This window comes from Hibiscus syriacus, unplaced genomic scaffold (genome assembly GCF_006381635.1).
Source record: "Hibiscus syriacus cultivar Baekdansim isolate YM2019G1 unplaced genomic scaffold, ASM638163v2 tig00013285_pilon, whole genome shotgun sequence".
In the NCBI taxonomy this organism is placed as follows: Eukaryota; Viridiplantae; Streptophyta; class Magnoliopsida; order Malvales; family Malvaceae; genus Hibiscus; species Hibiscus syriacus.
In genome coordinates this window covers 940,891-967,712 of record NW_024062299.1, presented here as the reverse complement: position 1 = coordinate 967,712, position 26,822 = coordinate 940,891, and the positions used below count along the sequence as shown (strand labels likewise).

Genomic DNA, 26,822 nt, shown 5'->3' with positions numbered 1-26,822 from the left:
AAGGTTTTAAAATTTCTAGGGGGTGCGATCGCACCCCAGCACCCCACTCGATCCATCCCTGGTTGCAGCAATTTTAGTGTCGAATTGGGTACTATGGATGTTTATTATTGGGGACGAATTTCTTAAACTAATTTTAATGCCTTGCTCTTTGCCTAAATTTTCACTTCCCTTGATCACCATCTTCTTCCTAGTCTTTTGTTCTTCGAATGTAGCCAATGCCATTGTTCCACCCTCGGGGACTTTCAAGAGAATACAGTGTTGAGTATCTTGCAGACTATCGTGTACCGTCCATTTACTTATTCCCATTCCAAATATGTGCATGAGAGCATCCCTTGTCATTTCTATTTGCTGTTTTTCCATTTTAAATGTATTTTTATTCCTTTTGGTCGTTTCAATGAGTTGAAAATCTCTTTCATATGTTGAAATAACAACAGAAGAGAATAGAGAAACTTTGAAAGTTGAGAGAAATGATATTACCATTGATGAGCGAAACGAGAGGCCTTTGTTGTTAAGTTCGTAAAGTAGTATACCTTAAATTTTGAAGTGATTCATAGTTTTCATACTTAACATTACATTTTAGTTTCATTTTAGTCATCCGTCGTTAAAAAAATAACAAAACTGTCGAGCTGACATTTTTTCCAATAATGATGTGACATTATCTTACAGTGACACGTCAACGGATGATGATCAAAATAAAACTAAAATGTAATGTTAGGTATAATTAAAAAAATAGTTAGGTGACCAAAATGGACCACATGAATAGTTGGGTGACTAGATATGTAGTTTACCCACTTTTTTATATAAAAATGACAACCTATATGAATCAATTAAAGTTGAGGAGGTTTTGAATTTGAAGATTTGCAGCTTGTTTTCAAATACTATGGACGTGGGCGCCAGCTAGAAGAAAATGGTATTGTGCCCATTTCAAATACAATTGCTGATCTACGCAAACACACGAAATGGTAATGCCATCGAAAGAGAACGCCAGTCAGTTTTGGGCTCTTAGAATTGAATGAAAAACTACACTATAAAATCACCATCTTTTTCCCCCAAAATGTCATCCACGAAGCTTCAAACACCCTAAGCCCCAAAATGCATAGCTCTTTACTTTCTTTAATCACATTTTTCTTTTTACTCTCTTGTTCTTCGAATGTAGCCGATGCCATTGTTCCACCCTCAAGGACCTTCAAGTACGTAAACGAAGGTGATTTAGGAGAATTAAGCGTCGAGTACCTCGCAGACTATCGTGCACTAGCCATTGCCTTGTTACCATTCCAATTATGCTTCTACAACACCACTCCTAATGCTTTCACCTTAGCACTAAGAATGGGAAGTCGCCGGTCCGAGTCCATAATGAGATGGGTCTGGGAAGCCAACCGAGGAAGGCCTGTCGGTGAAAGGGCCACATTGACATTCGGGTCTAACGGAAATCTAGAGCTGGCTGATGCCGATGGAACCGTGGCATGGCAGACGGGCACGGCCAACAAGGGTGTGGTAGGATTGAAACTATTACAAAACGGTAACTTGGTTTTGTATGATAAGAAAGGCAAATTTATTTGGCAGAGTTTCGACCACCCGACGGACACACTTTTGGTGGGACAATCCCTGCGAGCCAATGGTCCAAACAAGCTGGTTAGCCGCACGTCTATTGCCGATGGCTCCAAAGGAGCTTACAGCTTCGTTATGGAGGAAAGATACTTAAAGATGTACCATAAAAGCATGAATTCAGCATTGCCTTTGCTATATTATAGGTCATATGAGTTCGGAATCCAGCAAGGTTCCTTAGCAAATCTGAAGTTCTACTGCTCGCCGGAGACCGAACAAGCATATGCTTTCGAGTTAGGGTTTGCATATGATATGAAAGGCTCTTCCAGTTCAGGAACCCACATTTTGGCAAGGCCTAAATACAATGGCACATATTCCATGCTCCGAGTGGAATCAGATGGTAACCTTAAGATCTACACATACAATGAAAACGTCAATTGGGGATATTGGGACAACACCTTTAAACTCTTTGATGGTGAAGACCACGAAAGCCTTTGCAATCTTCCAAAAAGGTGCGGTTCACTAGGAATTTGCCGACTCCGACTGTAATCCCAGAATACGAATCCCCGCCAACGGTGATTCATTTAAACGGGAATCCCGGGAAATTGAAAGTGCAGCACAAGATTTTCTTCTTCTTTTTCAGTTCAGGGTTTTAGTACTTTACCGTTTAATATCTCTTGAGCAAGGACTGGGACTGTAATCCCAGAATACGAATCCCCGCCAACGGTGATTCATTTATGTATACACAACGGTGATAACTGAAGACAGCTATTTTAGGATGACCTTTAGAAGAAATTGGTGGAGATAGCGAACTTGTTTGGAGTCACTTGTTTTCACATCAAGTTCGTTTCTTGCATAGGAGAAGCCGACTCCGACTGGTGAATCGACAAATAGGAAGTTTGACATCTGAAAACAAATCTTTATTGTCCAAAAGAACACAACAGAAAAGAGGCTTTTTATTCAGTTGTCAGTTTTTATAGTTTTGTACGGGTTTAAAACCAAAGTAGGCAAGCTTCCATTGTACTCCACAACCTCAAATTTCAAAGGACCTGCAAATGGACATCTAATATGAGCAAAGCACAATACGGATATATAGTACGAGAATTTATTAATGTCTATTTTCGTCACTATTACCGATTCTGAAAACAAGACCAGTGAAGGAGGTGCAGCCAGGGCCACCAGATAACCATAGCAGAAGAGGGTCGTCCTCAGGTTTCCTCTCCGACTTTATAAAGTAGTAAAAGAGTTGATCATCTTCAGAGTCACCCACACCAACATACCTGACAAACAAAGAAAATATCATACACATAGATATGACATCTTTGAAACAAGTATTTTCAATAGAAAAAATGTGTAGAATTTCCCCAGAAATTGCATGAGATTACCCAGTTTCAAGTTCAAAAGGAAGAGGTCCCTCAAACCTGTAAGATAAAGAAGAAAAAGAAAAGCAGGGCCATCTTATGATTTGTTGCTGCCATTGATTTAGCTCTTCAAGTATCGTATTCTTATACTAGTCATGCATGGTTCGTAGGGATAAGCTCATTTGGATTTGTCAAAAGACGACTGGCTCACCAAGCGGTTCTGTTCGTATTGCATTTATGAGAATAACGTCGATGGAGATTTTGAAGAAAAATATTTTGAGGTGGAACACTCCCACAAAACTCTTCTTCTCCGTCATAGTAATGAGATGGGGTGAGGTCATTTTCATTTCTTCTCTGTCAAAACTCTTCCTCACATGGCTAGCTATAAATGTTTGTAACAAAGAAAATGGGACATTGTTTAGACATGAACTCCACATGGAAAGTCAGGGAGATGATCCATAGCATACAATATATAACCACCGCAGGTATGCAACTTTCAAGTAATGCATCTTATAGAGAATACATGAAGGGTGACTATGTATTCATGCGATCAAGCACACAAAAGACAGTAGATTAACCATCGGCGTTTTTATAGTCATTTGCAACCAACACCCATCCACGTTTCTCTTGATGAATAAAGAGCCATTTGCAACCTACTGGACACCTACCACTAAGAATAAATAGCCCAAGCAAGAACTGAATAATAATGTCTGCAACAGGGATGCATTCGTCATTATTTGAATTTGATGTTATCAATGTACTTATGTCATTGATTTGAAGATTTTTGTATGATCCTTGTCATTATGTTTATTATGATATTACAATGTAATTATGGCTTCAGTAATTAATGGGAGTATTGTTCTCTCTAAAGGTTTTAGATTCGAGTAGCTGCGTTTTTATGATCCTTGTATGTTTATCATAATACTATCTTATAATCACATCATACTATTAAAAGAAAAGCAACCCATTAGAACAAATTTAGATATTTATATTTCTCTATCGACTTTTATTGGTAATAGTAAACCCTAATATTTTTTCAATTATCTTCATTCCTGTTGTTGTTTGTTATCATTGAAAACTAATATACGAAATATAAATTTTTTTGGAAAATTAAAATATTATAATAAATTAGTTTTATAATTTTTTTATATAAATATTTAAATTTAATATTAAAATTCAATTTGTTAAAAAATATATTACAAGGATAATTTGATAAAATCTAATTTCAAATAATATTATATTCTCCTAATTAAATATTCTAATCTTATATTAATATCAAATAAATCCAATAAATTTATATAATGTATCTGATAATGTTATATTCTAAGAATCTTACGTAAATCAAACGTTTCCTTGGTATTTTGTTGTTCTGATTTCTCATGGCACCTGCCTGAGGGGTGTAGCAGTGGATGTGCGCAAGGAGAAGGCTTGGTTTTAAAGTACTAGTAGGTCGATACGCTGCCATTAATGACACTTCAGAAGGTTTTTAGCTAGGTTGCACCAGGTCAGCTAATCGGATTCTCTTGGTGGACGTTCATCTACTTTGTAGTTTGCTGTAAACTTAACGAACCCCTTCATGTGAATGCTTTTCGGGACATATATAGGCTCATTGTGGCATAGTCTACAGCATGAGACGAACCACTTCAGAAAAATGTTCTTTTATGAATTTTGTGAAGATTTTAGCCCAGATTCAATAGAAATAGAGGAACAAAGACTCGCGAAATCAAAGCTTTTGGCGGGGGATAGTTACCACAAGTGTTTCAGAATACAACCTAATCTTGTCCATTTCAGCAAACAGACTTACAAAAAAAAAGACAAAAAGTTAACTAAAACAAAATACATAGGACCAAAATGTGTAGGTCCAAATTAAATTACAACTTCAGTTTTTGTAACCCCCAAATGAAGGGCAAAAGGCAAAAGGCAAAAGAAAGGAACTTTGAAGCTTCAGGCAATGTTATCTGCCAACTGCTGGTTATCTTCTGAGTTCTGAGTCCAGTATCTACCAGAATAACTATATACTTTCAAGGGAACGAGTATAAAAGTCAAATATCATATTCTTCATGTTCTTCCCTGTCAAAACTCACTCCCAGATTGGCTAGCTATAGATATCTGCAATAAAGGAAAATGGGCCTTTTTTAGAGATCATCTCTACATCAAATCTTATGGTTGATAACGATGCAAAACTACCGGGAACATGATGCATTCATTGCCCCTCATGCCCTTGACCGTAAAATCTAAGGATGAATACATCAAATCAAAACCCAACCCTTTTGGTTGAGTGGAACATCTGCGTATTTTACCACAGACGTATCACACAACAAAAACTGAGCACAATAAGACTTCTAACAATTAATCACTCGAGCTCCCTGCGCATTAAACAGATGCATAGAAAAACCATTGTGCTAAACAGAAAGGTCTGAATGTCAGACTTTGGAAGAATTTTTGTAGATAAGTATGCCCAGGAGAGGAGTCACGCTCATCTTTTTGTTCAACAGAGAAGAACTCATATATATAATATAACACAAGCTTAAGCGGATCCAAAAAATTTCGGCCTCGGAGCCATTCATCGTGAATCACATTCAAAAGACAACTTATATTGCAAAAGGCAAACATCAAAATTGGTAGTTATTTAACTGTTTTCTAAACCAGGAAATGCCAACATTTTTAACCATACAGAGAACTTATAGACAAATCGTCTATGTTGTGCTATGTGCACCCCAGAGTTGGGAGCAATTTAAATGCTGAAGCATATTTAGCTATTGAGTCTTTGATGGGTATCAATAAGATTCTAGGCACATGGTACTGCCGATAAAGCAGCCAACCTCTGTTAGCTGACCAGCATTGGAGAAACATCCAATTTATGCCGACATGCCAAGAAAATAATTTAGACACGCCAAGAAAATAATTTAGACGAACAGATAAAGTTTATCTCAACACAAGCCTAAATCTGACCGGTCTGCAAGCAAAAGCTACCTAGCCACACCCCACCCTTAACACACACACACATTCACACCTCAGACCTATCAACTTAGTAAGCCTGCACACAATAGGACATTCCAAATAAGCATACTTTATGAGACTAAGGCCATCATAAACATGCATTTAACAAAACGGAATACCCAATAAGCCAACATAATAAGCAACATTCGGGAAGGCAAATGATCAAACAGGATCAACCTCCTTTTACCAGCTATATGGATAACAAGATAAGCAAATTGTGCCACTTCTGTTCAGTCAGTCATTTCCAACATCAAAAGAAACATAAAACTAAAAACTTTTAATGCTCTGGCATATAATCTTCAAACTGAAATCAATTGAAATGCATTTTGTATAGCATACATGAAGGGAGACCAGGTATTCGTGCAAGGTTCTACATCAAACACACAAAATATAGTAGTATAACTATGAATCAGTCAAAATCTACAGCCATTTATACTTCGAAGAAAGCTTTCAACAGAAAATATTGAACAGATTCAAGACAGCACTCCACAAGAAGCATAAAAGAGGACAGCAAGGTCACCCTCTTTGGGGAAGAACAGCATCACTGAGGAATTAACTGCCCCTGTTTATTCCAAAAACATACCACAAACTGATGCATCACTCCATGAAAGAACATTACCCTACATATTATCAATACTGATTTCAACACCCACTGACCAGTTCCCTTAAAGGTCGTCCATCAAACTAAGAAAACACAACACACAACAAACTGAGGAAAATGGTTCACTACCAGTATTAACAATTACAGCTTTGAACATCTTCAAGTTCTCATGCTAGAATCTTAATAATAAGATAAAAGACTCTCCAAATACGAAGTGGGTAGTCCACCTCACTTCCTCAATCACTAAACAGAGCACATAAGAATCCACATAATTAAAACCCAATAAGTTAAAACCCTTATTATTTCATTCCATCTAATGGTCAAAACACATTTAAAAACATAAGCAAAAAGCATGGCGACCTCGGTAGTAAAGGAATTATTGTTATTCCTTGAGGTCTTAGGTTCGAGACCCATGAATGCTAGGGTATGAACGTTCAGTAACAAATGATTGAGAGGTATCTTTGAACAGATAATGCACTGTATTTACCCGTATTAAAAAAATATTTTAAAAATCCAAGAATAACTAGGAAACATAACAAATACAACAATATATAAAGCTAAACATATGGGGTGTTATAAGGAAGAATAGGCCTCACCACAGGAACCCGAGGATCATTTATCACGCCTGATCTTCTCGAGCTGCACCTTCGTATCCATTAACATCCTCATCCTCTGCACTTCCAAATCTTTAGCAAATTGCATTCTTTGCTTCTCCAATTCCACCATCTGCCTCAGCTTCTCCCCTTCCACTCTTTCATACATTTGACCAAACCTTTCTATCGCTCTTGCCAAACTCTTCATCCCTTCCCTCTCCTCTCCTTCACCTTCACTTTCCTCTCCCTCACTTTCCTCTACCTCTTCCTCGTCGCTCTCTACAGCAGCAGCAGCAGCAGCAACGGCGGAATAATTTCTATTGAAATACCCATCGTCGACAGCCGGCCTCTTCTGTGGAAGCGAGACAACCGTAGCCGGCGCCGGAGTCGTCCTGTAGGGCAACGGAAGTGGAAGAGCCACCGGAGGAGACCCGGGAATCCCGGGTGACAAACTCGGTGATGGCTTCGGTGATATCATAGGCGAAGGCGAAACCTTTTTAGCTGAAAAATTAGATCCGATAAGAGAATCCAATCGTTCAAAGAACGGGCACGAAGACGTTAGGGTTCCATTAGAAGCCGCAATCCGTGTCTTCTCGATCTTATACTTCTTCTTAATGGTATCAATCCGGTTCTTACACTGAACATCGGTACGATGCGTCTTCTTAGTATGACCGTGAAGAGCATTAACAGCGCCGGCAACATCCTGCCAGTCCTTCTGACGGAGGTTCCCACGGTTAAGCTCGACGTAACGGCGACTCCAAGTGTCGATGAGGGTAGACGAAGCTTCCTCCGACCAACAATCTTCACGGACAGGTAACGTACGTGATCTGGGAGTGGTTGAAGGAGGGGTGATTATAGCTAACGGAGTAACGGAATCGGTGATATCGGCCATCGAAAAGATGAACAAATGAGGGTTGGGTTTTGATTAGGAGGGGGAGAAATTAGGGTTATAGATTTAAAAAGCGGTTCGGCGATGGCTCGGCCGACACGTGAGAGTAGGGAAAGGGAAGAGAGAGAGAGTGCGCGCGCGAGGTGGGGTGACTGGTGACTGGCTGGCTCATCATCGGATTAGGCTCGGCAACGACTAGAGTAGTTGGCATTTTTTGACGTTATCTCTTCTTTTTCTTTTTCTTGCTGCTGGCCTGATTAACGTCCCCGGGATATCCACTTTATTTTATAATTACTATACTATTATGATTCTTTATTTAAATGACATTTTTGTTATCATTATTATTATTAATTAAATCATTTTGATATTACGATATATATATATATATATATATATATATATTTAACGAAATAGGGACTGATTGGAAAAAAATAAAAGGATATTATAATAATTATAAAGTACATAAATGATCCCTTGACTATAGGGTATTGTTCTATTGAGTTCTTTGACTATTAAAAATTATAAAATGGTTCTTGATAGTATTGTTTTATTGAGTTCTTCGACTATTAAAAGTTATAAAATGATCACATGATTATTCATGATGTTTCAAACTCGTCCTTTTTCGTTAAAATATTAACGATGGTCTGAGTTGAACGTTAACATGTTAATTGAAATATGATAATCGTTTGAGATTATAAGATCAGATTTTATCATATTTTGATAAGCATGTTAACGTCCAACTCAGATTACCGTTAACTTTTCAACAGATAAAGATGAGTTTAGAATATAATGAATAGTCGGGTAATCATTTTGTAACTTTTAATAGTCGACAGACTCAACAAAACAACTCTCTATAATCGAACGACTATTTTGTAACTTTTAATAGCTTAACAAAACATCATATAGTAAAAGAATCATTTATGTACTTTACTCTTATAATAATTATTTCTAAATGTAAAGATTAATTATATTATTATTTCTAAATCGAATCCAAAACAATATCTTTTACTTTAAACTCAAATCTAATCCCAATTTAAATTTTCAATAAAAATTAATCTTATTGATATAAGTAGAATTAAAATTCATCATATTTAGATCGAATATTTAAAATAAAAAGAATGTCCAAATTCCGATTCATGGGCCAATAAGGGAAGCGTTGAGAGGCGGTTGCGTCGATGTTTGGGAATGATTTTGATGAACGGCCGCCGACTGATGCGTTACGTGAGTCTCACGGATACTTGGACTTTTGGTCTTGGCTAGCGCCATTTAGCTAAATGGATACAACCCAATCAACCTTGTGCATTGCAGCAAAACACAGACTTACAAGAGACTCAATAACTAAAACAGAAGAGATTTGGACCAAATGTGTAGGTCCAAATTAAATTACAACGACTTCACTTTCTTTCTTTTTTTGTGTCCCCCAAATGAAGGGCAAAAATCTCCAGGCAATCCTTATCTGCCAATTGCTGGTTATCTTCTGAGAACCCAGTGTCTGCTACAAATATCTATATATACTTTCAAGGGATGAGTGTAAATGGTGAAATATTATATTCTTCATGGAAATATCTGTCAAAACTCTTCCCCAGACTGGCTAGCTGTAAATATCTGCAACAAAGGAAAATGAGGCTTTGCTCAGCTTATGTATGCAAGAATCATGTTAAACAATGCAAAACTGGCAGGGGGATAATGCATACAACAATGATCAAAAGTAGCTTCTGTATACAAATGCACCTCATTTCCTTAACCATTCATAGGATGAATACTTTAAATCAAGATTCAACCCTACTGGTTGAGTGGCATATTCTGCGTTTTGCCGCAGAAATACCTCACACCAAAACCTGAGCAGGTCGATAAGAGTTTGAACAATTAATCATTCAACCCGCTGTCCCTGTGTATTAGATAGATACTTAGAACAACCATTATGCTAAATAGAGCGGTCTGGATGTCTGACTGGAAGAATTTTTGTAAATAAGTATGTTCGGGAGAGAAGTCGCACACATATCTTTTTTGTTCAACAAGTGAAGGGACACCAGGTATCATGAAAGGTTCAACATCAAACACACAGTAGAGTGTAGACAGTAGTATAATTATGAATCGGCAGAAATCTAGACATGTATACAGTGAAGAAAGCTTTGAACGGATTCCAAAACAGCACTTCCACAAAGCATAAAAAAAAAGGACATCAAGGTCACTCCCTACGTAGAAGAACAACATCATTGAGGAATTCACTGTCATTGTTTAATCCAAAAATATATCCCAAACCGTATATCACTCCGTTGTATCATCAATACTGATTTCGAAATGGGGTGACCAGTTCCCTAAAAGGCCATCTATAAAATCAAATAAAGCAAACATAACACAACAAACTGAAGAAAATGGTTCATTACCAATATTAAACAATTATAGCTAGGGATGGCAGTATCACCCGAATCCGATGGGAAAACCTGAAACTCGGTCAAATTTAGGTCGGGTTGAATGATATCGGGTCGGGTTCGGGGAAAGGTATCCCCGCCCCGCCCTGATTATATATATATATATATAATATATAATATTTTTTATATTAATTATATATATAATATTTTATATTTTTTATATTAATTATATATAAAATATTTTCGGGTTCGGGTATAATATTTCGGGTCAGTTCGGGGCAAGAAAAATCCCCGACGGGACGCCCCGATAAAAAACCCGTCGAAGATTGGGTCGGAGTTGAAGATGGGGATTCATTTCGGGTTCGGGGACGGGGAGAGCAAAACCCGCCCCGAACCCGACCCGTTGCCATTCCTAATTATAGCTTTCAACATCTTTAAGTTCTCATGCTAGAATCTTAACGATAACATAGACTATCCAAAAATAAAGTGAGCAGCCCCACTCACTTCCTCAATCACTAAACAAAACCCAATAAGTTAAAACCCTTATCATTTCATTCTATCTAATGGTAAAAAAACACTGAAACAACTGAGCAATAAAAAATTGATTTTAAAATCCAAAGTAGCTACAAAAGCACAAGATAAATGAACACATTACATGAAAATATACATCTTAATCAATCAAATAACAAATACAATATATAAAGCTAAGCATATAGGGGGTTTACGAGGAAGAATAGCCTCACCACTGGAACCTGAGGAACGTTTAACACGCTTGATCTTCTCGAGCTGCACCTTCGTATCCATAAACATCCTCATCCTCTGCACCTCCAAATCTTTAGCAAACTGCATTCTTTTCTTCTCCAGTTCCACCATCTGCCTCAGCTTCTCTCCTTCCACCCTTTCATACACTTGACCAAACCTTTCTATCGCTCTTGCCAATCTCTTCATCCCTTCCCTTTCCTCCCCTTCACCTTCACTTTCCTCTCCCTCTTCCTCGTCACTCTCTACAGCAGAAGCCGCTGCAGCAGCAGCCACGGCCGTAAAATTTCTCTTGAAATACCCATCGTCGACAGCCGGCCTCTTCTGCGGGAGTGCGACAACCGTGGCCGTGACCGGCGCCGGAGTTTTCCTGTACGGTAACGGAAGCGGAAGAGCCACAGGAGGAGACCCGGGGATCCTCGGCGACGGCTTCGGTGACATCTTAGGCGACAGTGATACCTTTTTAGCTGCAAAATTGGATCCGATGAGAGAATCCAATCGTTCGAAGAATGGCCACGACGACGTTAGGGTTCCGTTAGAAGCCGAAACCGTAGTCTTCTCGATCTTATACTTCTTCTTGATGGTATCAATCCGGTTCTTACACTGAACATCGGTACGATGGGTCTTCTTATTATGACCGTGAAGAGCATTAAAGGCGTCGGCGACATCCTGCCAGTCCTTCTGACGGAGGTTCCCACGATTAAGCTCGACGTAACGTCGACCCCAAGCGTCGATGAGGGTGGACGTAGCTTCCTCGGACCAACAATCCTCACGTACGGGTATACGTGAGCCGGGAGTGGTTGAAGGAGGGGTGATCATAGCCAACGGCGTAACGGAATCGGTGATATCGGCCATTGAAACAACGAAAGGAGGAGGGCTGTTTTTTTATTAGAAAGGGAATAATTTAGGGTTAGTGATTTTTAAAAAGGGTTCGGCGATGACTCGGCCGACACATGAGAGGAGCGTGATAGCAGGGAAAGGGAATAATAGGGGAAAAGGGGGGATCGCCGGGATGCGTGAGAGAGAGAGCGCGTGAGGTTGGGCCGACTGGCTGGCTCAGGTGGCTCGGGTCATTCATCGGATTAGTCTCGGCTACAACTAGTCCAGTTGGCATTTTTTTCACGTTACCTTTTTTGTTGCCGCTGGCCTGCTTAACGTTTCCGAAAACAGCTTAATTAACAAATTGATGCTTAAAGTTATACATTTTTCCTATGTTGGTACTTAAATTATTCTTTTAATTGAAAGTGGTACTCAAACTATTCTTTTGTGGTCCGAATCACCCTTAGAGTTGTAAATGAGATGAGACAGATCGCGAATTATTCGAGATCGACTCGATCAAGGCTCGATAAATACTCGGATCAAATGGACTCGAGTCGACTCGTGCTAGAGCTCGAGTTTTTAACGAGCTGAAACGAGCTACTCGATATTCGACTCGAAAAGCTCGTGAGAAGATCGAAAATATAATATATTAAGATTTTATTTTTTAAAATAAATTATTAATAATATTAATATTTATGTATTGATTTAAAAAAATACAATAAGATTCCATGTATTTAAGGTTCATGTTCGAGTTTGAGTTTGAGGCTTCAATCGAGTTAAGTTTAAGATTTTTTTTTTCATTTCGAGTTTTTTCGAGTTGCTCACAAGCTTCAGTTCAGGATTTCGGGTTCGAGTCGAGTTTGAAAATTTTAAGCTCGCGAGTTTTCAAGTCGAGTCGAGCTCCATTTCAAAATTTTCGAGTCGAGTCGAGCTCAGCAATACTCTATCTCGACTCGGCTCGTATTCATTTGTTTATTTTTTAAGGTGTTTATGTTCGTTTGTGTTCGTTTATTTATTTTTGAAGATATTCGTGTTCGTTTATTTATTGTTCACGAACATGTTCGTTTATATGTTCATGAAAGTGTTCATTTAGCGTTCACGAGCATGTTCGTTTAGTGTTCGTTTATCGTTCGTTTATATGTTCAATTTTTAGTTTTACCAACTTAAACTCCTTAAAATTCACAAGTCAAATTTTAACTTTTACCATGTGTTCAATTTAGTCCCTACTTTCACCAATATTCAAATGTAAAATGAAAAAAAAAATGAGAACTGGGCAAATAAGTTTGTTCATGAACATAAATAAACAAGTCAATAAATGAGCTTGTTCGTGAACATAAACGAACAAAACAATCATTTGTTCGTGTTCGTTCATTTATTAAATGTACATAAATTTTTTGTTCATACTCGTTTATTTAATTTAACAAACAAACATAAACGAAAGTTATACGAACACTTCAAGAACAATTCACCAAACACTCTTCATTTACACCCATATATATATATATATATATATATATATATATATGCCTCCATTGCCTTCAAATTAGCACAATTAATATTTCCAATTTACTGGGTCTAGCCCATTTTACAACAAGCTATTGAAATCGAAAATTTTCCCACTGGATCCGACCTATTTTCTGCTTCTTCTCCACTTGAGCCCATTACAGAATTCAATTCCTACTAAAATCGAATCTTCCATGAGGCATAGGAGTTTGACAATTGTGCTGTATTTATGCAACCATCGCTTGCCTCATCTAAGTACTTGAAAACCCAGATCCTTTCACTTTGATCGTCGGTTAATCCAACGATGCCCGTTTTCAAAACCCCGTTCAACGGCTACTCCGTTCGGTTCTCCCCCTTTTACGAGTCCCGTTTAGCCGTAGCTACCGCTCAAAACTTCGGCATATTAGGTAACGGCCGTGTCCACGTCATCGACCTCGCCCCGACCGGCCCCGTCATCAACGAGCTCATTGCCTTCGACACGGCTGATGGTGTCTACGACGTCGCCTGGTCCGAATCCCACGATTCTGTCCTCGTTGCCGCAATAGCCGATGGATCTATCAAGGTCTACGACACCGCTCTCCCTCCTCAGTCCAACCCCGTCCGCTCCCTGAAAGAACACGCCCGTGAAGTCCACGGTCTCGATTACAACCCGACGCGCCGCGACTCGTTCCTCTCCGCTTCTTGGGACGATTCTGTCAAACTATGGACCCTCGATCGGCCCGTTTCCCTACGTACTTTCCGTGAACACGCGTATTGCGTGTATTCCGTCGCATGGAACCCCAAACATGCCGACGTTTTTGCCTCTGCTTCCGGTGACTGTACAGTAAGAATCTGGGACGTTAGGGAACCTGGTTCGACGATGGTAATCCCTGGTCACGAACACGAAATATTGTCATGTGATTGGAATAAATACGATGAATGTTTAATTGCCACTGCTAGTGTAGATAAGAGTATTAAAATTTGGGATGTTAGGAACTACAGGGTGCCGGTCTCTGTCCTTAATGGTCATGGTTATGCTGTTAAGAAAGTTAAGTTTTCGCCCCATAGGAGGAATTTGCTCGTGTCTTGTTCGTATGATATGACGGTCTGTTTGTGGGATTTTATGGTGGAAGATGCACTTGTCGGAAGGCATGATCACCATACCGAATTTGCGGTCGGGGTCGATCTCAGTGTTCTCGTGGATGGGCTTATGGCTAGTACTGGCTGGGACGAGCTTGTTTACGTTTGGCAGCAGGGGATGGACCCGAGAGCATCTTAAAAGTGTATTCTTCACACCTTTTTTCTTCGTTTCTGTTTGCTTTTGTGTAATTCATTTTTATATATTGAATACTCGAATGGTTTCGACATTTGAATAGGTAAAAAGTGATGAATGAGTAAATGATATACTTTGGAAGGGGATTGGGTGATGGGGACATGATGCTGTTGTATTTAATTGTAATTTGGTTTGGCTATGGCATGGCTTTGCACAATTGCATCATGTTCTCGATGAGTAAGTAATGTTAATTGTATTGGATTTCGGATAGGATTCCTCTGTATATCAGTTCTAATAAAGCAAAGGCGTTTTTATTTTCTTCACACAGTTTTATTTTGCCTTCCTTCTCGGTTCAAAACCGTATGCTAGCAAGCGGACTGTATGAGACTTAAGAGTGCTGATATTGAATTCTTATGCCTCTGTAAGCTTGAAACTGAAACTATACGCCATAGTCAATATTTAGACATTGATCATCTGCATTTAGTGTGTATTAAACAAATAGAACGGAGGTGTGATCCTTGGGGATGGTTTTGTTCGTTCCATACCTAAACTTGTTGCTGCTCAATCCCGTCAGCTTCTTCTACAGTTAGTGGCAGAGCTGTTTAGAGTCATTTCTGCCTCTGGTTGATTAATGTTTTGAGAAGCCTACCTCCCTTTTTTTGTCGATCTTGCCGGTGTCAGTTTAGTACATTATATGGTTAGTTCATAGAATAAACTCATCCATACTTAACCTTTTGCTTTTGCTTTGGACTTTCAACATCTTTACCTAGAGCTATTAGGATGATTATGCAAATTAGAATCAAATCATAGCTAAAGCATTAGATCGTTCAAGGAACCTATTACAAATAGGATCAATTTCTTGATAGTTCTTGGCAGTGTTTAGGATATATGTTCTTGTAGATATTAGTCAAGGCATTTAGTTAAAACGTTTCCTTTGTTTCTTCTGATGATTCAAAAGGATAGCCCTTGAATACCATCGGGCTCCCACGGTTAAGATTAGCCAAATAGCTCCTCACCAATATGGAAAAAAATCGAGTCGTTCCCGCTCGAATGTGGGAGAAGTCCAGCATATTGGTCAAGACAGTAGATGTGTGAAATCTATTTAGAGTTTGGTCTTAATGACTCGGATAGCATGCCATTGAAGATAACTAAGAGAATCTGGTGCAAGTTAATTTGAGTAAGACTGGTAAACATGATCCTAGATGCTGCTGGTATACCATTGGCCGACTTGCACGTTACAATACCAGGACACAACTTCAAATATTTATAATAATGTAAACTTTTCTCGTTTCTTATTATTAATTACTCAATCATTGTATATGAGAAACATGTTCTACAATATTTTATACCTAGCAAAAGCCAAAATTGTAAAAGAACATTAGGAAGAACAACCATCTTATCCTTGTTCTATTGAGTATTTGTAAAAGAACATTAGGAAGAAGAACCATTTTATCCTCATCATTACATGACATACAATTAGTGATCGATCTAAAAATATTTTTTTGGAGGGAACACATATATTGGTAATAAAAAAATTGTATGTGGCAGACATAATAAATTTTAGGGTTAGCACTATCAATAAAATGAATGAACGAATTTTAGCCGCCACTGCATGCAACAATGATTTATTTACTGATCAACGAAAATGGGAAACCATCTTATCCTTGTCCCATTGATCAACGAAATGGTAAACCATCTTATGCCTGTCCCATGTAGCATGTACCCTTTAATTGAAAAGATGATATATTAAAGAAGATAAAAAATGTGTCACTAAAATTAATCTTCACTTATTATCTTAGGTAAATTAGATAGGTGACCACTCAACTATTGTCATTTTTCATTCGTACCATCGATTTTTTGATTTAGTCAATTAGACCATCAAATTATTTAAATCCTTCAATCAAGTCACTTGTAATTAACACCTAACAAAGTAGGTGACGTGGAGTTAAAACATTTTGGTATAATTTCAAATTTGGTCTTGTTACTTATATATTCTATCAACTTTGTCTTAAATTTAATAAATTAAAATAAATCTAACTCTTGAATCAGATGGCGTCATGTGTCATTGGTAATTGGTGTCATGACACGTGTCATCATTCGATTGGTGAAAAATAAATCTATTGAATTAAAAATAAATTAAAATAAATTTGACCCTTCAATCAAATGATGACACCTATCACCAGTGACATATGGCACCATTTGAGTCAAGGATTAAATTTATTTTGATTGATTAAAAGTAGGATCAAATTGATAGAATATAAAAAAAATAGGGACTAAATGTGTAATTATACCAAAATTATTAATGGTCACATTATCATTAAATTTTAACAACGGGTGGTTTGATTTAATTATTTAAATAATTGGATGGTTGATTGACAAATCAAAACATCTATGATCAAAATTAATGAGGTAAATAGTTGAATGGTCACTTGTGTAGTTTACTGTGTTATCTTTGAGAAAAATGTGAATATAAGTTTAACAAGTTGGTTCACGTGATAATTTGGTTGATTATTTATGAAATTATTGTAAACTTTTAACATTTAAAAAGTTGGTGAATACATTAATGAAATTATCTCAGTGGTTAAAATGATAATTGCTATCTTTAAATGTCTTATGTTTGAGTATCAAAGACTGTAAAGATGTTTGAGCTTTCATTGTTAAATGATTGAGAATCTTCAGAATATATATTACCTTTTAATCACTTAAATTAATAAAAAAATTGGATAAATTTTAAAAATATATATATTATATAACTCTCATATTGTTTGTATTATGAGCTTTGATGTTCGTATTCATATAACCTATGGTAATTGAAATTCTTTAAAAAGAAGTCATGTAGAAACTTATAGTGCACAAGAAATACAGAAATTATTTCCCAGTCTCATATCATATTCTATATTTTCTCTTTAGTCTCTTTTATCCTTATGATTTTTTTTTTATGATTTTATAACAATTAAAAATTTATTTAAATATAATATAAATGTTTGTTTAAATACAATTTAAAAATAACATTTAGATTTAAAATTAAAACTTAATTGAAAATTAAGGGTATCTTTAGATGTTCAAAATTTTTTAGTCAAAATTAAAATAATATTGTTTTTAAAATTAAATATAATAATATACTTCACGAGAGTAGTGCTATTTTTGAGATTTCCGTCAAGGAAGGATCACGAGAATCATGCAGTTTTTATCTTCTTCGCGTCAACGGGAACCGTCAACCCCCCATAATAATTCTACTACTACTACTACTACTTTTTAGCTTACCCTTATTACCATATTGTGGACACTAATTTTTCCATATCTTTTTATTTATTTATTTTATACATATATATATATATATATATTATATAGTTTGCAAACGATATTTGAAAATACGTATATAATATATAGTTTTTAAAATATTTTTGAAAACTATATAATATAGAGTTTTTAAAAAAACGTTTTAGAAAATATAGATAATATATAATTTTTAAAATCATTTTTGAAATCTTATATAATATATAATTTTGAAAACATTTTTGAAAATTTATATAATATATAGTTTTGAAAATATTTTGAAAACATTTATATGTTATATGGTTTTTTAAAAAAACATTTTTGAAAATATATATAATATATAACTTTTAAAACATTTTTAAAAAATACATATATTATATAGTTTTTTGAAACGTTTTTGAAAATACGTATAATATATAGTTTAAAAAAAATATTTTGAAAATTTATATATTATGTGCTTTTGAACATTTTTTATTATTATTTTTATTATTATTATTATTTCTAATTTATTTCTTTGTTTTTTTCAGTCCAGGGTCCAAATCCAAATAGTCCACCGAACGGGCCTGGCCCAGCCCAGATTCCACGTTAGGGTTTCCAATGTTTGTCATCAGCGCCGCAAGGAAGGGAGCGACACAGTCAGTGCCCAGCGCACTTCCCGGCCACCAACGGGACTGAACCATCCCGAGGCGGCCGGCGTGGAACAAGGTATCACAACATCCCGTAACAAGAACCCCGGAAAATCCGGGATCGACCCCAAGATAGCCGGAAACAGCCCCCATCGGGACTGTATAAATACACAACAGTACCCACGGCGAAGGGGGGAACACAAAAAACCACAGTACATCGAGAAACAACAGACCACAATCGAGTACACAAAGAACCACAACCATCACACTACACAACGATACCCAAAATCGACAGAGAGACAACAACAAAAAATACCCACACCACAATACACATCATCGAGAGCCACAACAGCTATCAACAGTACCAAAACAAAAGCCACACACACAAGAAGCATAAAAACCGAGGCATCAACCGAAGAAACCATCGGAAAAGCGAACGGTCGTCGGAGAAGGTAAAAAGTCGAGGCTATTTTCCTAGATCTACACCGATCTATAGGGATCTTGGTGATTTGGGCTACGGTTTTGGTTCTACGGAGACGAGGGGAGCGTTTTGAGGCTATTTAGATTTTTTTTCCGGCCACCGTCTCCGGTGGCCGGAGCAGCGGCGAACGGTGGAGTGCATGGTCGTGATATGGGGCTTGGTTCAGAGAGTTGAGAGGATGGGAAGATGACATTTTGGGGAAGAGGGAAAAATGAGAGGTTTTAGCCTGATTTTAGGTTATATACACGGCCCATCAACCCGTTTCTGGATCCGCGCGTCAACCCCGGCCCACTCACTTGACCCGCGCGTTTTCGCTTTGAAAAGGGTAAAATGTACTTTTGGTCCCCATTGTTTTTAAGGCTCAATTTGAATCCCAAATCTGATTTTAAACTCTCATTTGCTTTCAAATTTGACCTCCTGTTCCGGTCTTCTTTCGATTTGGTCCCTTATATATATATAAATTTACTATTATTCTTTTTATCCCATTTACGTTTATTTAATGTATTTGTTTATTTGTTTATTTTTTTTGTTTCTATTTTTATTTAATTATTTATCATATTATTATTATGTTCTTCATTTTATTTATTTTCTTCATTATTGCATCTTTATTTTTATTTTCATTTCTTTTCTTTTATTTATTTTTTTATCTTATTCCATCTTTTTTATTTACTGTTTTACTTATTCCATTTTTCCTTTTATTTTGTTTTCCTTATTTTAGTTACTTTCTTTATCTTATCGTATAATATGTTTCTCGACTTTTTAAGGGTATATTTTTAATCTATCAGAGATAAGCAATTTGAATCGAATTTTTTTAAATTTTAGTTTAAATTTTAATTTTCGCGATTAAAGACAACCAATAAATTTAATTGGTACCGAGAGGGCGGTTCAAGGGTGCTAATCCTTCCTTGACCGTAACCGACTCCCGAACCCGACGCGTTTCTGGTACAACGCAGATCAGGTAAGATGGTGTCCGACCTACCTAATTTCGTTTTAAAACGGTCGGTGGCGACTCCAACCCATTTCATTCAAGTCGTAGCCCAATTCCGGGGCCCAACGGAAAGACGGTTCCGACAGCTTGGCGACTCCGCTGGGGACAGGTAAGTGAGTCAGGCCGAAATTAATTTTCGGTTGTCTTTTTATGCGAAAATGGTAAATTTAAATTTAAATTTATTTATTCGATTCCAGTTATTTACCTTTGATTATTTTTCAAATAAATAGTTGTACTAACATTTTTTAATGATTTCAGATTTTTCAAAGTTTTCATCCCAGGCTCTATACCCGAGATCCAAACCCTATTTAAGTGGGGGTGAAAGCGACGCATTCGTGTGAATTTATTCACCGCATATGCCTAGCAAGTAGCCTTCGGGATTCATATATCTTATGTCTTCGTGTGAATTTATTCTCCGCATAGACATAAGGGAATGTGTCCCCTCGAATTTAACTTAGTCCACACAAGCCTGTGATGGGTTTAGGACTAAGGGTCTGGTAAGCCCAAGGGGGCACCGGCAAGGAGAACTCGAGTACCGTTTTTTAGAACCTAAACCGGGAGAGTGCAGGGAATTAGAGCCCACCCCAAAACCTCATTCCAAACCCTAGACTGTTTCGTTTCCTGCATTATTTTATGTTCAAAGCATGCGAACTAGACAAATATGCGGTTAAGATTTGTTTGAAATTAGCATACGGGATAGAAATCATGTCCGAGTAGGAATATTAAGTATGTTCGGGTAGATATCATGTGGGGTAGGACTTTTATTTTTCATGATTATTTTTACCTCACTAACCTTTTTTTCTCTTTCACTTTATTTTCATCCCTTGCATCATTTAAAAGAGGTGTTGATCCAGCAAAAACGTGTTTGCTAAACATGAATAATCTGCATTAATGGACAAAGGGGTTGTAATACAAGAAATGAAAATGCAGAGGACAGTCTACAAGGAAACTATGTGTCACATTTAATCCAGAAGACGTGGTGCCCACGATTGAAGAGTATATCACTATACTGCATTATAAATGACTCAATGAATCGGGTCTATATCAAGCACAATGAAAGTCTATCTTTGAAGAACTGACTGGCAGAAGTTGCAGGGGCAAGATGAAGACCACTGATCTTAGGAGTCACTTCAAAGACGACAATGGCAAAATGATAACTGAAATGGGAGACAATTACTGACGAATTCAAGAAACGGACAAATGGACTTAACATAGTTCCTATCAATTAAGGGCTCCAATGACGTATTCATTGGGAACAGGCTCAACGAAAGATAAATACCGGAGGTGCAGTCCTTTAAGACTTTTTTTAGGGCAAACAACTCGTCATTTGCACTGTTCATCCAGAGAAGCCAGAGCGGTTCGACAGGTTATTCAACTGATGACGGATGAAGGCAGAAGACTAGTCAACATGTTAGAAGCTGTCAGAATATTTTTTGTCTCTTAAAAGATAAAACACTTTTATCCCCAATAAGGATTATTTCTAGTAACAGATACATTTTTTGGATCAATGCCTCGAACATTGCATGCATTATGCATCTAGATATATGTTGCATTTTGTCATTTTTCTTTGCATTCACATTAACTAAGATATACATGTCTCATCAAAAGGAGCAAATACTGGATACACTGCCTCAAGCGTTGGACACACCCCATCCGCATAACACTCGTTTGAAGAAGAAGATGATGGAAGCCAGAATTACACAAATCGAGGAGAACATGTTGAAGCTCCAGAGAGAGTTAGAAGAAAAGATAAATCAGAATAGCCATAGTACCCTAGATGCAATCACGAAAGGCCAAGAATCATTGATCGATCAGATCGTTGCCAAGTTAGTTGGCTTACGTCATACAAGTGTGCCTGGGGCAGGCTCATCGGAAGGGGTAACCATGCCACTTACCCCGCAAGTGGTTGTCTCGCCCAGAATCTTACCAGGACTTCAAGATAATTCGGATAGTTATCGCATTCCGAAATTTGAAGAAGAGGTCAAAACAACGAGGGTAGAAATTACCATTAACCCAGGAGGTAGAACGGGTGGAAAGCCTCCCCTGAAGAAGAAAGAAAGAGAGATCATCAACATTTCAAAGTCGTTTCCAGTCGCACCCTTTTGTAGGCAAAAACAAAGGAAGGAAAAAGAGCATTTTGATCACATTGCCATGACATACCAGGAGCTCTACCAACAACTGTTTGACGTACATGTGGTGTCACCCTATCCCGAGACACCTCTAAAGCCCCCATACCCAAGGTGGTATGACAAAAATGCGCACTGTGAATATCATGGCAGTGTTCTAGGGCATGCTATCGAAAATTGCCTCCCCTTTAAGAGGGTTATCCAAAGGATGCACAACAGGGGTTGGATTCATTTTAATAATTTAGAATCACCCCACGTTGCACAAAACCCCCAACCAAATCATAAAGAGAATAAGGAAAGTGTCGTCACCGAGGAAAAGGGTAAAAAGGCCAAAACCAGAGTTTCCGAATTGAAGGCACCTCTTGCTTGGGTATGGAGGCAAATGATAAATGCGGGGTTTCTTGCACCACATCTTAGCACATCAGATTCCAAAAGTGACAGTTATTGTTGTTATCACAATGAAGATAGACATGATGTACAAGAATGTGCCGAATTTAGAGCCTTGATCCAACTAATGATGGACAGGAAAGAGCTGGAATTTTACGATGAAAGCAATGACACTCCTAAAGCAGAAAGAATCATGGCAAGTGGGGCATTCTGATGAGGCCTTATTCAATTTTGAGACATCTTATTTGAATTTGTTTTTGATTTTTTTTTTCATGTTTGGAACTTGTTTATGAACTTTCTTTGGATATTTGAATAAATTTATGTTACTTTAAAGATTGTAAGCAACGAATCACATTTGCAAACTCGCAATTCTTTGAATATCATCTGAATTAAGAAACTCTGTAAATGGTTCAAAGTTACAGATCTTTGACGAAGTAACATGTTTTAAAAACAAGGACTTTGACCTTACCCAGAATATACACTCAAACACCATACCCTACTCTTGCAATTAACCAGTATAACCTTTTCCTTTCATAAGGTGCGGACAACATGGGGCATCATTGGCATATGACAATTACTATGTTTTTTTATTTAAGACGTTCAATGACGATGATGATCTTTACAAATGAAAGAGTCGAGTAGGTGAATCTAGTTTAGGTCAGTTGCTTGAAAATTGAACTCTAAAGATGAGATTCCTTGACTTTCAAAAACACCTAGACTATGACAGGTTCTTCTTGACAATCTTAAGAAATTAAATCCGTAAAAACTGAGCTATTCCGCTAAGGCAATTGGTTATAGAGGAAACTTGAAAGCCCTGGCCTTATGAGTAGATTACGTTCAAACCATGACATTGCTCGGACACTTGGCAATTCGGTGTTTGCTCCACTGCTCTTGTCAGGCTGAAGACTCTATGATGAGATGAACCCTTCAGTTAACTTGATAAGAGTGATTATAATATTAATTTGTCCCTCTAAAGCAATTGGTTAAACGCCCCGGCTTTATGGATTCAGCTAACCAGACAATGGTAAATTAAATCAAATTTATCTGAGCAAGAAATTTTCGGTAATGTTGGACTAAGGGAGTTAAGGAACACCTGTTATAGTCAACTACACACGAGCACTCAAGAATTTCATTTTTAGACCGATATTTTTTGCACTGCCTTTGTTAGAGGAGCCTACAAAGCTTGAACAAATAAAATATTTCAGAGGACCGAAATAAAATGTCTAGTAATTGGTCATTCTAGTTGCGTCATTTTGTCCGCACCCAAATGAAATGCCAAAGCATGGTTTGATATTTCAAAAAATGACATTTTGGGTTACCAAAACCTTAGAAAGGAGGCCAACCTAAAGCCAACTCATCCATTTGAACATTTGTCAAAGAGTTGTAACTCTGAAACATTAAAAGGGCTCTTGATTCCTTTGATAGTCTTTGAACTCACGTTTACAATTTGATTCAATTGCGAACAATATTTTACAGCATTTTTATCATTTTCTCTCCTAAAACAAGAAAAAGAGAAAAACATTTTCAAACAGGACAGTCTCATATTTGAAAGGTCTGTAAAGCCAAAAGCTCGAAAAGAGGATGGGGGCACGATCGATTCCATGGACCAGATTGGCACAAAACATGAGACTTCAGTCCAAGAAATAAAGCATAATTCATCCATATTCTATGCATCTTAGACATACCTAGATGCATCACATTCATCATTTTAACATATAAGATTTTTGCAGCTTTTCAAGTCAAGTTTCGACTTCAGGATGAAGGATACTCGATTCAAAAGCGCCTTTAAAGAATGATGGTGGTTGCTTAACTCAGCAGTGAGAAGCTACACCTCACCCGACTTGACATCTCAAGACCAATTTCAGATAGGTTCGAGAACCAATTCAGATCAAATCCAATTCGACTCAAACTCACCATGAGCAACACTTTCAAGCCAGATTTCAATTCCACGACGGAAGATATCCGGCTGCCAGAATTTATCAGTAGGTTTCCCAGACTAGCTCAGGCTTAGCTCAAGGCCAGAAGGGCTACCTGCCACAAAGACCTTTGAGTTCGACTACGCTCAGCTCCAAGGCACATTATTTGCAGCATAACTTAAGTCGAGAAGGGCTATCTGCCAAATACCCCCGAGTTCGATTACACTCAGCTTCGAGGGCACATCATTTACAACATAACTCAAGGATATAAGGGTTATCTGTGACCAAAAGTCCTTTGAGTTCGACTACGCTCAGCTCAACGGCACATCATTTCCAGAATAGCTTAAGTCGAGAAGGGCTATCTGCCAAAGACCCCCGAGTTCGATTACACTCAGCTTCGAGGGCACATCATTTGTAGCATACCTGAAGTCGAGAAGGGTTGTCTGCCAACCAAAGACCTTCGAGTTCGACTACGCTCAGCTCCAAGGCACATCATTTGCAGCATACCTGAAGTCGAGAAGGGTTGTCTGCCAACCAAAGACCTTCGAGTTCGACTACGCTCAGCTCCAAGGCATATCATTTGTAGCATAACTTAAGTCGAGAAGGGTTATCTGCCAACCAAAGACCTTCGAGTTCGACTACGCTCAGCTCCAAGGCATATCATTTGCAGCACAACTTAAGTCTAGAAGGGTTGTCTGCCAACAAAAGACCTTTGAGTTCGACTACGCTCAGCTCAACGGCACATCATTTGCAGCATAGCTTAAGTCGAGAAGGGCTATCTGCCAAAGACCCCCGAGTTCGATTACACTCAGCTTCGAGGGCACATCATTTGCAGCATACTTGAAGTCGAGAAGGGTTGTCTGCCAACCAAAGACCTTCGAGTTCGACTACGCTCAGCTCCAAGGCACATCATTTGCAGCATACCTGAAGTCGAGAAGGGTTGTCTGCCAACCAAAGACCTTCGAGTTCGACTACGCTCAGCTCCAAGGCATATCATTTGCAGCATAACTTAAGTCGAGAAGGGTTATCTGCCAACCAAAGACCTTCGAGTTCGACTACGCTCAGCTCCAAGGCATATCATTTGCAGCACAACTTAAGTCTAGAAGGGTTGTCTGCCAACAAAAGACCTTTGAGTTCGACTATGCTCAGCTCAACGGCACATCATTTGCAGCATAGCTTAAGTCGAGAAGGGTTATCTGCCAAAGACCCCTGAGTTCGATTACACTCAGCTTCGAGGGCACATCATTTACAGCATAACTCAAGGATAGAAGGGTTATCTGTGACCAAAAGTCCTTTGAGTTCGACTACGCTCAGCTCAACGGCACATCATTTACAGCATAACTCAAGGCTAGAAGGGTTATCTGTCACCAAAGACCCCCGAGTTCGATTACACTCAGCTTCGAGGGCACATCATTTGCAGCATAACTTAAATCGAGAAGGGTTATCTGCCAACCAAAGACCTTCGAGTTCGACCACGCTCAGCTCCAAGGCATATCATTTGCAGCATAGCTTAAGTCGAGAAGGGCTATCTGCCAAAGACCCCCGAGTTCGATTACACTCAGCTTCGAGGGTACATCATTTACAGCATAACTCAAGGCTAGAAGTGTTATCTGTCACAAAAAGACCTTTGAGTTCGACTACGCTCAACTCCAAGGCACATCATTTACAGCATAGCTCAAGGCAAGAAGGGTTATATGTCAATAAAATTGTCGAGTTCGGTTTCATTCAGCTCGATGACACCCCAGCCACACTATTGTTCGGCTGTAATCGAGGTTTTCAAGTCGAGAAGAATACCTGGGTTAACCGTGCCTTAGTGACAATAAACCGTTTTTTCGGCAGCATAACTTAAGTCGAGAAAAGCTATATGTCATGAAGACCTTTCGAGTTCGATTCATTCAGCTCAAGGCCTATCAATCACATGGTGGAGTCAAGTAACTATTTATAGTCAAATTTTAGCCAAGGTTCTAAACCGAGAGAGAGGACTGAGGTCGACTACAATTGGGCAACGAGAAGCCGCATCCCGATTCAAATTTCGAGCTACGGTTTCAATTCCGTATCATTTCAAGATGGACTCGACTTCGCGACGGAGGAGCCATCCACAACCCAATTCGACAGAGAGTTATTCTTCAACTCCACCGAACGAAATTTGTGTCTTTTTATCTTTGTCCTATTTTTCGTCTTTGAAAATACGTATATAATAATAGTTTTTAAAACATTTTGAAAACTATAATATACAGTTTTTAAAAAACGTTTTAGAAATATAGATAATATAATTTTAAAATCATTTTTGAAATTATATAATATATAATTTTGAAAACATTTTTGAAA

General features: G+C 37.9%; 4 protein-coding genes and 1 long non-coding RNA gene across 6 annotated transcripts; 2 read left to right on the top strand and 3 right to left on the bottom strand.

Moving 5' to 3' along the window:
* The first annotated feature begins 141 nt into the window (after nucleotides 1-141).
* LOC120206026 (epidermis-specific secreted glycoprotein EP1-like) lies at nucleotides 142-2,109 on the top strand. Its single transcript, XM_039205771.1, has 2 exons — nucleotides 142-241; nucleotides 1,186-2,109. Exon 2 carries the CDS (start codon nucleotides 1,327-1,329, stop codon nucleotides 2,092-2,094), a length of 768 nt encoding a protein of 255 aa, XP_039061702.1. The 5' UTR covers nucleotides 142-241; nucleotides 1,186-1,326; the 3' UTR covers nucleotides 2,095-2,109.
* Nucleotides 2,110-2,184: 75 nt separating this feature from the next.
* Nucleotides 2,185-3,039, bottom strand: LOC120206027. Its single transcript, XR_005524077.1, has 3 exons — nucleotides 2,931-3,039; nucleotides 2,680-2,825; nucleotides 2,185-2,594 (listed from the first exon to the last, which is right to left on the bottom strand). It is a non-coding gene; the product is annotated as an uncharacterized LOC120206027 (long non-coding RNA).
* Nucleotides 3,040-4,627: 1,588 nt separating this feature from the next.
* On the bottom strand, nucleotides 4,628-8,218 carry LOC120206025 (trihelix transcription factor ASIL2-like). Its single transcript, XM_039205770.1, has 2 exons — nucleotides 7,104-8,218; nucleotides 4,628-5,015 (listed from the first exon to the last, which is right to left on the bottom strand). Exon 1 carries the CDS (start codon nucleotides 7,990-7,992, stop codon nucleotides 7,120-7,122), a length of 873 nt encoding a protein of 290 aa, XP_039061701.1. The 5' UTR covers nucleotides 7,993-8,218; the 3' UTR covers nucleotides 4,628-5,015; nucleotides 7,104-7,119.
* LOC120206024 (trihelix transcription factor ASIL2-like) lies at nucleotides 4,628-12,293 on the bottom strand. Of its 2 annotated transcripts, XR_005524076.1 has the most exons (3): nucleotides 11,105-12,293; nucleotides 9,492-9,594; nucleotides 4,628-4,924 (listed from the first exon to the last, which is right to left on the bottom strand). XR_005524076.1 is itself a non-coding variant. In XM_039205769.1 (2 exons), exons 1-2 carry the CDS (start codon nucleotides 11,973-11,975, stop codon nucleotides 9,581-9,583), a joined length of 885 nt encoding a protein of 294 aa, XP_039061700.1. In that variant the 5' UTR covers nucleotides 11,976-12,293; the 3' UTR covers nucleotides 9,265-9,580. The 2 variants fall into 2 exon arrangements, 1 of the variants encoding a protein (XP_039061700.1); XM_039205769.1 differs by lacking the exon at nucleotides 4,628-4,924 and having other exon boundaries at nucleotides 9,265-9,594.
* A 1,391-nt stretch (nucleotides 12,294-13,684) lies between these two features.
* LOC120206023 (peroxisome biogenesis protein 7) lies at nucleotides 13,685-15,015 on the top strand. Its single transcript, XM_039205767.1, has one exon. The coding sequence runs from the start codon at nucleotides 13,747-13,749 to the stop codon at nucleotides 14,698-14,700; it is 954 nt and encodes a 317-aa protein (XP_039061698.1). The 5' UTR covers nucleotides 13,685-13,746; the 3' UTR covers nucleotides 14,701-15,015.
* Nucleotides 15,016-26,822: the final 11,807 nt, after the last annotated feature.